At 35.8% G+C, this 14,969-nt stretch overlaps 2 protein-coding genes across 9 annotated transcripts in view; one reads left to right on the top strand and one right to left on the bottom strand.

The window, feature by feature from the left end:
• The first annotated feature begins 1,998 nt into the window (after positions 1-1,998).
• Positions 1,999-2,466, top strand: LOC144971885 (uncharacterized). Its single transcript, XM_078912959.1, has one exon. It carries the CDS (start codon positions 1,999-2,001, stop codon positions 2,464-2,466), a length of 468 nt encoding a protein of 155 aa, XP_078769085.1.
• Positions 2,467-6,887: 4,421 nt separating this feature from the next.
• The window catches only part of LOC144971557 (von Willebrand factor A domain-containing protein 3B-like), a 62,864-nt gene continuing 54,782 nt past the window's right edge, over positions 6,888-14,969 (bottom strand). For all 8 annotated transcript variants that reach the window (XM_078912583.1, XM_078912587.1, XM_078912589.1 and 5 more), the window contains 5 exons: positions 13,626-13,736; positions 12,494-12,615; positions 10,572-10,827; positions 9,276-9,510; positions 6,888-8,771 (listed from right to left, as the gene is read on the bottom strand). In XM_078912583.1, the coding sequence (XP_078768709.1) occupies positions 8,672-8,771; positions 9,276-9,510; positions 10,572-10,827; positions 12,494-12,615; positions 13,626-13,736 (824 nt within the window). In that variant the 3' untranslated portion in view covers positions 6,888-8,671. The remainder of the gene's footprint in view (positions 8,772-9,275; positions 9,511-10,571; positions 10,828-12,493; positions 12,616-13,625; positions 13,737-14,969) is intronic.

The following is a 14,969-nucleotide window of genomic DNA, read 5'->3' as shown; positions in this document are numbered from 1 at the left end:
ATACCAAACTTTCTGCTCACCTCATTCAACAGTTTGTGACTGCTCAGCCATAGGATCTTTCTTTGAAAATGTAAAAATTTTAAAACAACAACAATAATATAATAATAATAATAATAATAATAATTAAAAAAAAAAAAAAAATAATAATATTAATAATAATAATAATAATAATATATGATATCCGTTTTTTTACAAAAAAATTAATTTAGCGGTCAAATATGCTTTATATTTATAAAATTCATCAATTAAATCTCATAAACTAATAATGTGATGTATAATTTGATGTTAAACACCCAAAAAAAAATCAGAATTAAAAAAAAAAATTTTTAAGGGGCATTATAGACTCAAATTAGACGTAAAACCCTAAAATTTCAAACATAGATGCACCAAAAACTAGCATATAAATGTCTTTCAAATTTGAACACAATGTTTCTTACATAAATAACTATATCATGATGGAAGAATTTATCAATAGTCTGGAAAATAAATTATTTAGAATTTTTATTTGATTTCAGCTGAAAATTTGGCGCATATCGACAGAAAAAAATGAATTTAAAAATCTATAAAATTGCTAAATTTTAATTTACTTCCAACACTTCCATCATGATGTAAAACACATCATAGAAAAGATTCTGAATAAATTTGAAGATGATCTAAAGGAAAGTGACTAAGATAGGATTGCTAGAAAATCAGAAAATGACATAAATCGGAAATTTGAGAAAGGGCAAACTTTTTTTATAATTTGACATTAAGACTGATTTTGCAAACAAGTAAAAGAAATAATCCATCAAACTTTCAAAATATGACCATTATAGGACAAGAAAACAAGAAAATTTTATAATTTAATCTAAGTCTAAAAAATTTATAATCGATTCGCTTACGCATACCCCTAAAAAGAAAATACTGTAAAATTGAATTTTTTTCCGTATTCGGAGATAAAATAATTTTGAGGTCAAATATGATTTATATCTTATGAATTCATTATTGTAATCACAAATAGATTATAAAAAGATTTCTAGATGTATCAAAAATTCTCGAAATATGATTTCGTAAAATATGATATATGGCACGCTACCCTCATTTTTCAATGCTGCTTGAGAGACAAGTCATATAAAATTAGATATCTAGTCAATGTTAACTGCAAAATCAATTCTATTTTAGACAATAAAACAGCTAAATGATGCAAATAGATATAGCTCAGAATAAAAAGCAATTTGCTTTCCCAAACCCCTTGGAAAAAAATTTCTTTCACCTTAATGCAGGAAAAATCAACACCACTTGTTTGCCACCGCTTTTTTAGTACCGTAGTTCCACAAAGAGGGTTGATCTTGCTCTGGTTGGAAAAATAAAAATTAAAAAGAGACATTTCATTAGCAATTTTTGGAAATACATTATAAATCATTGACATAAAATGCATCTGTCAAAGAAAGACCAATAAATAAAATGGTCATCATTCACATCAACACAGTTGAAATTTCATTGGTTTTACATCCACAGAACAGAACACTTGGCGACAAGCAATTTTCTGTTAAGTTAATAAATTCAGTAGTAATTCAACAATAATAATAATTTTGTTGTGATAGAAGAAACCATGATGTGAGGTTAGTGGTAATAAGTGAAAACCATGGCTTGGCAAAAATGAGAGAAGCAATAAAGATCCAGTAAATGGCACAGTTCCAACCCCAGGGTCAGGGTGACCCATCCAGAAAGAGTCAAACAAATCACATCCCTATCCCCTGTATTCAAGACAATTGTAAATCAACATTCTGCCCAAACACATTCGGGCTTCCTGTAGGCCTACAGTCTGCCTACTGCATTTGGGTATGGACCTGAAACACAAATTTACAAGAGACAACATTGGAGAAAAATCTGGGAGTTCATATGGACCCAGAGCTCAAGTTTTCATAGCATTTGGAAAGGCAGGTCAACAAAGCTAACAGACTGCTTGGACTGATAAGGAGATCTTTTGACTATCTTGACTGTGACACTACGAAGTTAATGTTTGCAGCTTTGGTTCGACCACATTTGGAGTTCGGAAACTGTGTATGGGCACCTTATCTTGAAAAGGATAAGAATAAGAAGCTTATAGAGAATGTGCTTAGGCGAGCAACAAAGGTCGTTGGTGAACTCAAGGACTTGAGTTATGAACATCGTCTGAAAAGAGTAGGCCTGCCAAGTATGGTCTATCGACGTTTGAGAGGTGATATGATTGAGACCTATAAGTTCACACATTGCTTGTATGCGACACAGGATAGGCTGTTCACAGTAGACAAAAAATCAGTCACCAGGGGCCACTCATATAAACTTCTGAAACCCAGAGTTGAAACCACCCTTCGACAGACCTTTTCTACACAGAGAGTTATTGAACTTTGGAACTCATTGCCAGCAAATGTCGTTGAAGCGCCGAGCGTCAATGCTTTCAAGAATAGATTAGATGCTGTGATAAAAGTTATATGCATAGTGTAGAAGTGCCTCCCATCCAAAATAGCTATGATCAAAAGATCAGTAGAGAAAGTGTAGTGTAGGCTAGCTCCTGATCACAAGATCAGGTAGGGAAATGCATTAGATCAGTTGTGAACAAGACATTCAGTGACTGGAAAGACTCGGCGACAGGCCAGTGGCCTAATCAAGTGACGTCGATACCTTCTATTCTATTCTATTCTATAAATACACCCCCACCGGTAGAAGCACACTCATCTGTGTTTCAAATCCATGCGAATGCCAACCACAATCATCTTGTCAACAAAGAACACAAATGTAACTCACCAGGCCCCAACCAGTTGGAATCAACTCAAACCCAAGTCCAGAACCACACTACCACCTTCACTTTATCACTGAATCTACCTCCAACATCCTCATCCTCCCCACTACCACCTTCCTCGACAAACACAATCTCTACATCACAATCACTACAACCCCACCAATACCACCACCACTCTCACCTCCCTTCACAACCATTGCCATCATCATCACCTCCCATCATCATCCCATCACCACCACAACCCTCCCATCATGATTTCCATCATCCGCCACCCAACAATGCCATCCTCACCAACAATGTCACTATTGTTGCTCCATCATCTACATCCCCATCATCACCTCGCCACCAACAACTCCTCCAACGTCTTGATCACTGCTATTACAATCCAAGGGGCCCTCCAATATGAACCATCCCATTACTCAGCTGAATACCACAATCATCCTCCATGACCTCACCATCCCTGCATGGCCATCCGCCCCAATATGGCCAATCTCGATTCCTGGAGCTTGATGACGTTATATCTGTAACAAAAGGTAGTAACAGATTATAAAATGCAGGAAAAACAACTCAATTCTTTGACTTCACATCTAATAATAATAATAATAATAATAATAATAATAATAATAATAATAATAATAATAATAATAATAATAATAATAATAATAATAATAATAATAATAAAAGAGCATTTCGACAGCACATAACTATGACGATGTTGTGCTCTGTGCACTCTATATTGGCATTATTACACTAAATCATACATTTGTAACAATAATTCTATAACACGCATACTTACAATTGACACATTAATAAAACCAAGTAGTACAATACAATAAAAGGCTCTATGCAAGATATTTCACATATAATAAAGGATGCTTCAATCAAGATTTTAAAATAGTAATGTTTGATGCATCTCTTACATTTTTGGGGAGAGAATTCCAAAGAGAATTCCAAACTTTAGGGCCTGAATTATAAAATGATCTCTCTCCATACGTTTTCAATTGTATAGCAAAATAGTTTAGTGGTATCCATTTGTGAACGGAGTGAGCGGGACGGTCTGTATGTATTTAAACAATTTCTGAGGTAAGATGAGGCTACTTGGGATAAACATTTAAAACACATGGCAATTTTATATTTAAAACCTTCAACTCAGAGCCAATGAAGTTGATACAGTAAAGGAAGAGAGTGCGCTAGTCTTTTTTGTTTTGTTCCCAACTGGCAAGCTATCGCTGTACTTACCCACATGTCTTGAACACACAAAAGGATACATCTAGGTCACAAAACGATACATCCAGGTCACAATCATACATGTATTTGCAAACAGCCGAACTTTTTCATTTTACAATGAGGATGGGAACGAGAAGGGATAACACTATGACAAGAGAGAGAGAGAGAGAGAGAGAGAGAGAGAGAGAGAGAGAGAGAGAGAGAGAGAGAGAGAGAGAGAGAGAGAGAGATACGGCCAGGGGGGGGGGGGGGGGGGATAGTAAGGGGGAATGGGAAAGGATGAAAGAAACAATGGGTTGCCTGATGAAGTAGATCAAAGGATTGTTACAGAGGTGTTCACGGTGCGTGAAATTTTAACCTCTAACAGTGACACTGATTTTTTTCTTCTCCAGATTGCTTATGCAGAATAAATCTTTTATACCAAGAGAGCAGTACATAGTAAGAGTATTTTTCAACTCGGGCTTCAATTAAACTGTAATTGCAAAGCTTGTCTTTTAATGATAACATTAAGACTAAGATCTGGAGTTTGGGTAGTGTAAGATTGAATCTTGCCATTAATGGTTAAAATTGTTTTGATTTAAAAGCACGCACACACACACGAGCGCGCGTTCATGACAGTGAGGACTATCCAGTGCTTGTGTTGCAACCATGTCCTGGTTGCAACGGTAAACCAGTTAATGTGTGCGTAGATCCTGAGGCCAGATACCCCCCGCCACCGTGTACGTAGGCACTCCCAAAAAAATAAAAAAGAGAGAGAGAGAGAGTCACACACACACACCGTATCCTTCGTTAAATAACGAAGGACACACACACACACACACACACACACACACACACACACACACACACGGAGTCTCGCATCCGCGACGAACTAATTTTGCGCACCAATTTTTACTGCATTTAAGCACCAAATTCATTGTCTGTACACACTGACCAAATTGCATACCTATCTAGTGACACTTTTTCCGTAATCTTTTTCTCAATAAACTTTTTTTTAAACCTGTTTTTTTTTTTTTGCGGCGGCGCCATGTAAACAGACGTAAGCCCAAACGATTTCGCGAGGAATGAATCGAAAAATTTAGGATATAATTTGAAACACAACTTTTGAAATTCATCAATGATTGTCTGGTACGGAATGTTTTTTTTTATTATAGAAAACAAATGCATCTTCAAATCTAAACTGCTTTTGCGGTAAGCGTTAAGTTTTAAAAAATTTTCTGTCCAACCGAATGATTGTAAAAGATAAAGAATCTAAGTATTGGTACCACCGGCGCAGCTCTCTAGTTCTGTTAGTCTCTAAGTATTCTAAGTATTGGTACCACCGGCGCAGCTCTCTAGTTCTGCTAGTCTCCCAGTATTACGGTGAAGTTGACGTAACGAGCGAAGGGATCACCCAAGAATAACGCACTATACTACGACAATAAAGTCAATATCAGTAAATCATACATGGAAAAAAGACAAATATAAAGCCACAGGCCTCCAAAATAAGAAAAAGAAACAGTACAGTAATCCAAATCAGGATGTTGGATGTCAGAGTCTGATCACGATCTAGGACTAGCCAACGAGCGAATCGATAGAAATATCAATCATGACAATGGGTCTATCATCTGCAAAAATGACCTCCAAATGCTAGGTTGTAAACATTTCTTAGATATTAATTATTAATTGGTACTTACAACTTTTCAAAGATTCTGGCGCGATAAATATTCAGTCATGAAACATCCTCTGCAGATTCTTACTTTCGATTTTGAAAAGAAACCAAACCTAATCACTCAGTTTGTAAGTGGCCGTCATAAAAATTAGTTTACACTTTCAAGTACAAATATTGATAGTTCACTCTTTTTTTGAGTATATTCAGATAGTTCAAGACCTAATAAATATTATTTTAAAACGTTTGGTCGCCAATTAACCAAATTAATATAAAGTACCGAGATTAAAAGAACAGAATCAATTATTGAGCATTGAACGGCAAGGTACCAAGGCAGAAAAATAGTATTATTGTTTGAAATCCTTATCTAACCAATGGCCCCCACTTGCGGTGGCTGGAAATCCAGAGTGAATCTCCTTGCTCCCTACTTATAACTTATTCAAATGTAATATTTTTCTCAATACTTTTGTGTATGTTCCCTGATGTGTGACAATTAAATCAATCTTCTCGTCATCTTTCCAGATCTGTAAATTGTGTGTGTGTGTGTGTGTGCGCGCGCGCGCGTGTGTGCTCATTAATGTATGACAATTAAATCTATATTCTGTTAATTTGTTTAAAATTTCTAAAGCCCCACAAAAATGACTGAACGTCTTACTTTACAAGAATGTGCCCAGCTAGAAGCACGCTACGAAGATTGGAGATCCGTTGTTCAAATCCAAAGATTGTGGAGAGCCATTAAAGGAAGACATGCTCACGTTAATGCTAAGACGATCAGAGATTGTCATGAAAAACTCATCACCACAGGACCTGTGGGCGATACCCCAAAGAAGCGTTCGTTTGTCCATCCATTTCCAGAGACCCAATAATGGACGTGCAGGCTGTTCAAGAAACGTTTATCGTAATTCTGAAAAATTTAATTCGACAAGCAGCAAAGGAAAATAGGCTCTCCTTTCGCTGTGTACAAAATGAACTTAAATAGCGTGCCTGAAAGCTGCACTATTGTTAAGCACTCTCTGCGACATTCGTCTAATCACAAACCGAATGTCACCTCAAAGAAGCACAATGCCGTATTTCTTTGATGCGTTTGATTATCAGTTCTTTTTTTCTGTCTCCTCTTTTCTTCCTCTCCCTTCCTTCCTCTTTTCCTTCTTCCTCTGCCACTTCCTCCCCTCCTCCTCCTTCTCCTTCGTTTATTGCTATTAATTGGTGGATAACCAGAGGCAAAAAAGAATAAATGCAAAATACTGGGAGTTTTGTTATTATCCGATTTCGTTTAATGTAAGAATGATGACAAAATGGCAAAAATGCCCCTTGAAAACTACTACATAAATAAGTATCGCATAAAGAATTAGAGTAATTGCATGTTTTGTATTAAATATTGGTTTACAAATTGTATTCATTTATCCAATGCATTGTTAAGACAGAATAGATCATCGTATAAAAGAGAGGGTTAATTTTTTTTCAAAATAAACGATTGATGAAAATATAAAAGGCAGGTTCAATGAGAAAGTTTTAACATACATCATTCTAAACAAATTAAACTCTAGCGCTCTATTTTAAAATTGAGAAATGATTCTAATATAATATAGATTTTTAAATTCCTCAAGTTTAATATATTCACTGTGATTTTAACTCACTCAACCCTAATGCTGATTATATCCGTAGCTTACCCGGGTTACTTTTATCCCATGCCTATTTATTACATTTTTCTAAGACAAATCGTAGTATCAACGCTAATGTTTTCAGTTTTTGCATGTTAATGATAGTTGAATAAAACTATCATTGTAAATATTCTAATAATACATTTTTTTCAAATTTTATAAAGTAGCAAAAATCTCTAGGATTGAGTGCGTTAAAGCACCGAGTCTATTATGCGATTTCTATCACAGGTTATGGAAATAGAACAGCTAGTTCTAGACATCATTGCATTATTCTCTACAGAGTGACGATACTAATTATGTTCTGTCATCATTTTATAATAAATATGAACTAAATTGATAGACATAATAAAAAGTAAAACATTATGTGCATTTTATCACAGCTGTTGAAATAGAATTGCAAACTGGGCCACACAAGTTCCAATCGCTTCAATATTACAATACTATGAAACATGTAAAACAAATCATATGTAATAGAAGTTTTTACATAAACCAGATTTAGAATCTCTTTCTATGGCATGATCATAGCATTGTCAGTTCAAATACTGTTAGTAATTTCAAAAATTGTAAAGGAAACTTTAAGTTAGATGAATATAAAAACAAGAGGTGGGGGGGGGGGGGGGGGGGGGGGGGGGGGGGGGGGGTGAATGTCACACGACCAGATGTGCCAAAAAAAAAAAAAAAATGAAAATTGAAGAATTGTCTCACAGTAAAGGCGACTATAAACGGACTAATGAGAAAAGCTGAGGGCAGATCTGGATGGAGGGCAGTAGCTGCTTGGTCATCTCTCATGTCTCCTCTACGACCACCCCGGTTAGCAAAAATGAGGTGAGGTGAGGTGAGGAAAGGTAATTAAGTTTAATAACCGTATAGACAATTCTCCCACTTGGCGCAATAGGCTTCCCTCGTAATGACGCATAGTAACTTAGTAACTGGTTCTAAACTATCGGAACAATGGCAGATGCCCTTATGAAATACTTCTCCGACGAACACAAAAGAGTATCCAGAGGAGAAAAACATTATAAATCTGGTAATGTTAAGCATTTCATACATTCTGATCACATGACATGTGTAAAAGTTCTAGCCAGCATGAAGAATAAAAAGTACAGATTTTCTTTGCTTAGAACCAAGCTGCTCATTGCTGGGAGGACGTGACATCAGACTATTGAATCCTATTATCTTCTTTTTTTTCTTACTTAACACCAAATACTGTAAGTATAAGTTACTTCAAATCCTCAATATAAAGTAAATGAATCTGTTTTATCCTCAATAATCAACACGATTATGATATGACCTAAGACATTTAATTTATCATGTTATTTAAAGAACACATTACAATCTACACAGAAAGCAAACTCTAATAATATCATATGATATCTAATAAAAGCTAAGGTCATGTGTCTTGTAGTATTTAACAGCGTCGTCATAGAACCGCTGGCCAAGCCAATAACACAGCAGAGGATCCACACCTTCGCAACTGTAGATGAAAAAGGATGTATTTACATAACAATAAACCAAAGGTAAATTTTCATAAGTAAATAGGAGACCACAAATTCTTGAGTTTATCTGGGAAATTAAATTATTGTTCAGTAACTTCAATAGATTGGTTCATATAATGGTGTTCATTCTACCACTGAGATTTATCTTTGTTCAGTAATTTAACTAGATTGGTACATATGATGGTATTCATTCTACCATTGAACTTTAACTAAGCAACATGACCAGGTCGGTGCTTATGTGTACATTCATTCTACCATTGAGAAATATATTTATTATTTTATGTCACCATATTAATGCTTATGAATGACCAGCTTGGTGCTTATAAGCGCATTCATCATTGTATTATTAACTATATCTTATAGAAGCATCATAACCATCAACATTTACTTACAAAATTTACGTTTATTGTTTAAAAATTTGAAGTAAACAATTACAAACCAAGATTAAAGAATTTACCATTGCTGTGTTTATTATTACTTACGTTTCTCCATCACAAAATTTGACAATGATCTTATCCTTGACAGAGCCGACAATGTACCCAGGCAGGAATTTCACATGGACAGGGTCGGCAAGGGCCAGGACTCTATCTCCGTTACTCAGAGGTGGTCTTCTAGTAAAGGCACTGAATATGTGGATGCTTTGCTGGTTACTTTTGGAACCGTCTGTCCAGGTGATGATGTAATCTACTCCATCATCTGCTCGTTTTGTTACAGACCCTGTAGAATAGATAGTTTAAATGTTGGTGTGGATGTAATATGTATGTATACCATTAATGTAACTGTCTGATGTCAACCCGCCATCTATTCTCACATAAGATGTCTTTGGTCTCCCATGATCCTGCCCCAACTACCACGGAATCATATCACCTGTTTTTGATCTTCAAAAAAATGTTCCTGCTGTTTTTCTTTTTTGGTGTGTGTTTATGTGTGTGTGTAAACACATTTTGTCTGTCAGCAATTTTGAATTGCGACTCGTTGGTGAACAAAACATTTGGCCATTGTTCCTGGGACCACAGAAGATGTTAACGTGCCCAGCTGAAACATTCTGATCTGTGACAAATTGGTCAATAAAGATCCAAGCTTTTATTCTTTCAGATATCAACAGTATCTAATGATGACCCTTGTATCTCTCGAGCTGTTAAAACAATTAGTTAAATGGAATTATTTTGGTGTTGTTGCACAATTTCGACATCTTCCATGGTTGTTTTCTTTGGATGATATGCTCTTTGTATGTTTCATTGTACTTTCTTGAATAGTGTGAATACTAAACCTGTGTGAATATTCTGCAAACGACATCTCACCCTGAGGATGTCCAATTATACGGTTATGTCCGCAATACTTAGTCTTGGTATGCGTTTTGTTCATAACAAAATATTTGTTGAATGTTGAATCAGGGTTATAAATCATACTAGGAACACCTGCAGCTAGACTCGAATTTTTCAATGAGATAAAAAAAAAAAGACTGGAAAATGACATTTTCGTTTGTAGAGTTGTAGTGTTTTAGACAGATATGTAAAAACAGCTGGCGAAAGAATAGTTAAGAAGAAAAAGATCTGGAAGCTTTTCATTGACAAAAGAGCATGATTTCTGTAAAGGGATGGAGATCTAGAGAAGAAATCGTAGTATCCTGACAAGAGGGATAAAACAATGGTCCTTAGTTTTTATCTCCCATGGTTATAAAAAGTCAAACTTTCATTCATTGATTACACCAGAAAATTAAAAAAGTATGGACAGGTGGCAGCTCAATGAGCAGAAATGCACAATTCCCATAATAATACCTGGATAGTAAGCTCCAGACTTGTCATCCCTGGCAACAACAGACGCACCAATAAGGCGTTTCTCCTGTTTGACGATGTAGCTGACGTCAATATCGTACTTCTCTGGGGTTGACTGATACACTTCATTCCAAGGCAAGGTTGCCTCTGACTCATCATAAAATCTGACTGTCATTTCTCCGTCGTTGATGAAAGTGACGGTGGCAGGGGCATAACTGAAGCAGAAGTCTGGATGAAGGGCAACGACTTTGTTGTCCAACTGTCAGAGGATGAATAAAAAAATCAATCTTGTTTATATTTTCCATACTTAAAAACAAAAAATTAATAAATCTTAATACGTCACCTTAATTGAACTTGATAAGTGAATGCATGAGTAACAACGATAAAAAAAACAACTATTGTCGCCGAGTTGTCTCACTGGCTAGGACACTTTGACCCTATACCTTTACCTTTAAATGAGCTTTTATATAGCGCAATATCCTCTTAATGTGCTCAAAGCACTTCACAAGGGGTTCCTGGACAACAGCAACATTTAACATTTAGGATGGGACATGACGCCTTGTAGGCGATATTACAATTTTTTCGGACAGAGACAACGCTGTTAACGGTCATGTACTCATATTACACCTGAGTACAGTGAGAGAATGTGAGTAAAGAGCCTTCTCCAAGGACTCAAGTATGCCCTGAGGGAGGCTTGAACCCAGGACCTTCTGATCCGAAAGAGAATGGCATACCACAAGACAACATAGCCGCGCATAACCCTACTCATTCAGGAGTGAATGAGTACTCGTTCAGTATCAGTGACAGATACTATAAGAAAGCTACTACAAATTGGATGTCTAGCTAACAAGCATTTTGTACTGCATGAAATAAAATTAAATGTTTCCATACGACCTGTTGAGGGAGTACATTAAGCATACTAAACCATATTGAGTGTGGTGAAATCATAGAAATGCACTGCATTAACTCACTCAACCCTAACACCAATTATATCCGTAGCATACCCGGAGTTACTTTTACCCCATGTCTATTTATTACATTTTTATGAGACAAATTATAGACGTAGTACCAAAGCTAATGTTTTTCATTTTTACATGTTGATGGTTGTTGAATAAAAATATCTATGTACATGCTCATTTTTCATACATTTTTTTCCAATTTTGAAAAGTAGCAAAAATCATTGAGTCAATTAAAGTTCAAAGTGACAAAATAGGGATATGGTACTAGCGTAAAACAAAAATCTGAAAAGGTGTGTATAAAACTGTGCCATACAAAGTAAAAAGAAAAATACACGAAAAAAATCCATCTGGGGATCGAACCTCAGACCTGCTGATTACCTGTCAGGTACTGGCCAATAATTAGGAGATCTGAGGTTCGACCCTCAGTCAGAACAAGTTGATTTTTTCTCCTTCTATTATTCTTTCTGCTTTGTACGCCACTGTTTCATACACACATTTTCAAAATTTTACATCAACGTTCATACTCATATACATGACATTATTTTTAAAAGGTAGAATTTTAATCACAATTAAAAATGTGAGCACAATTAATAATAACAATAATAATAATAATAATAATAATAATAATAATAATAATAATAATAATAATAATAATAATAATAATAATGTTGAAAACTTATATAGCGCTATAACTCCGAGACACCAGACTCGACAAATTACTTTTGGCTGAAGCATACTCATTCACACACACACACACACACACACACACACACATACACACACAACAGACAACACAAACCAGATCTATCTTGCTTCTCATACCGTCTACTAAAATCGAAACAGATATGTTTTAAGCGAATGTTTCAAAATAGACAAAGATTCATTTTCACGAATTATGTGTAAAGCACGATTATTTTTATCCCCAAGCAGAACAGCTGAATGAGGAAATTGTCCTCTAAATATTACCTCAATTACTTGGTTAACATTGTCATTTTCTGAGATAATATCCTCTCGCCAGATCCTCTCCACGAAGCCTGTGCTATCCTCCAAATTGTAGCTGTAATCTCCATGATAGTGCTTCACCATTCCTACAGATGATTAACATTGGCAATTTAATTTAAAAAGAGCTTTTATATAGCACAATATCCACTAAACGTGCTCAAAGAGCATTACAAGGGATACCTGGCTAACAGCAACATTTAACATGTAGGGTGGGACATGACGCCTGTTAGGCGATATTACAATTTTTGTTCGGACAGAGACAACGCTGTTAATGGCCAGGTACTCATTTTACACCCGAGTATGGTGAGAGAATGTGAGAAAAGAGCCTCTCTGAGGACTCAACTATGTGCTGAGCGAGGCTCAAACCCAAGACCTTCCAATCCGAAAGCGAGTGTCATACCACAAGACCACATAGCCGCATAATTGAATATATAAAATGGTCAGCTCTCTTACAGGCATAGAGAATGACTTGCAATTTAATCTCCAAAGATCTTAAGGTCAATTGGGCTCCAGCAATATATAATTTACTTTTCTTCTTCTTCTTTTTCTTCTCCAATTCCCTCCTCCTCCTCCTCCTCCTCATTCTTCTTCTTCTTCAATTCCCTCCTTCTCCTCCTCATTCTTCTTTTCTTCTTCTTTTTCTTCAATTCCCTCCTCCTCCTCCTTCTTCTTCTTTCTCCTTCCTCTTTTTCTTCCTCCTCTTCTCCTCCTCCTCCTCCTTCTTCCTCTTATTCTTCATCTACTTCTTTTTCTTGTTATCAGTATCAGTCTTGTGAGATGTTTCACTCAGTCCATCCAGCAGTGATTAGGTAGCTTGATCTGTTAGAAATGACGAAAGGTACTTTGCAAAAGACTGGCTTTCTATCGAGCAATTTATTTATACAGTAAGGTAAATGTTACAGAAATCAGGACATGTTCTAGTTCTCATGGCATTGAAAGAGGGCAGTTCTCTCAGCAATGATTGGGTAGCTGAATCTGTTAGAGTCGACTGACTCTGCAACAAGCAATACTGTTGTCCGTAGATGCAAAAGAAAACAAATAAGAAAGCCCATCTCCACTGGTTGCATATCTATAAAAATCAATTCAGTTCGATTACCTCTATAATACCAGCCGTCATCGGACCACCTTGCCAAGACCTCCTCCCCAGGCCTCAAGTGATGAAGGCTTTTGCGTAGCTCCAAAAGCTTGTAGGTACCAGTGTGGTCCTCTGAAATGGTGAATTATACCATTGTAGATGTACATTGCAAAAACTAGGAGCAAATTAGAGATATTACATTTTGATGTCACATTCCTGAAAGACTTAGCTTAGATCTTTTCATCGTGGTTTCTCCTGACAATACTGAAGTAAGTCTCTTGTTCTATCTTTCTGGAATATATATTAACTATTACCGTTTTAATTGTTTTCGTTTTTGATTTTCCATGTCGTTATTTTTAAAAGTTTGGCTGTAGAAAAGTTCTGAACTTGAATCCTTAAATAATTATTTACTTTGTTCTTTTCTTCTTTTTTTTCCCACTTTCATGTATGTTGTCATCAAATTGTGTGATTTATTGGCAAAAGCCTAAGATTGAATAAACTTTGAAACTCTATTAACAGTCTACAGCTTCTCATCGTTATTATGTTATTATTATTATCTATTATGTTATGACGATCGACCCAATCAGCAAAGTCTATACCGCACTCGTACACCGTCGCATGGTGGTAGTATAGTAGTAGTAGTAGTAGTAGTAGTAGTAGTAGTAGTAGTAATAATAATAGTAGTCGTAGTAGTAAGTAATAGTAGTAGTAGTAGTATAGTAGTAGTAGTAGTAGTAGTAGTAGTAGTAGTAGTAGTAGTAGTAGTAGTAGTAGTAGTAGTAGTTAGTTAATGGTAGTAGTAGTAGTAGTAGTAGTAGTAGTAGTAGTAGTAGTAGTAGTAGTAGTAGTAGTAGTCGTAGTAGTAGTAGTAGTAGTGTAGTTCGTTCCAAGTCTTGTGCGCACAGAATATTGAAAATTCCTCCAAAGTTACAAAATGTGGTGCTATAGTTTTATGCATACAGGCTTAGCTATATTTGAAGTGACATTACGAATTTTGGATACCGATAGCGATAAACCAAACACTTTTCTCACAATGCTGAATTCCTTTGATCTTTCCATCGTTTGCAATATAATATAACTCAAACTTTAAAATGTTTACAGTAATGGTGTGTTGATTCTCTTTTCCGTGGGGAAAATAATCATAACAAATTTGCAATCTGTGGCGTAGCTTAGCAAATAATTTTTGGGTTGTTTGATATAGTTTAATAATAGATAGCATTTATCTAGTACTTCACAGCATTGGAAACAGGCTCACTGCGTTTGTACTTTATCTCGTCCCTGGTGGACAATGGTCATCTAATACATTGGACGACAAAAGCCCGTTAAGTGCTTATACATTTTTCGGACAAGACATTGATGTAAAAA

This window comes from Berghia stephanieae, chromosome 4 (genome assembly GCF_034508935.2).
Source record: "Berghia stephanieae isolate SIO BIC M18660-M18661 chromosome 4, UCSD_Bste_1.3, whole genome shotgun sequence".
NCBI classification, from domain to species: Eukaryota; Metazoa; Mollusca; class Gastropoda; order Nudibranchia; family Aeolidiidae; genus Berghia; species Berghia stephanieae.
Note: the sequence above shows the minus strand (reverse complement) of the source record. Positions and strands in the feature narration are given on the sequence as shown.

Coding starts and splice junctions, on each gene's coding strand:
- LOC144971885 (XM_078912959.1), top strand. CDS start 1,999: ATGTTTGCAGCTTTGGTTCGACCACATTTGGAGTTCGGAAACTGTGTA.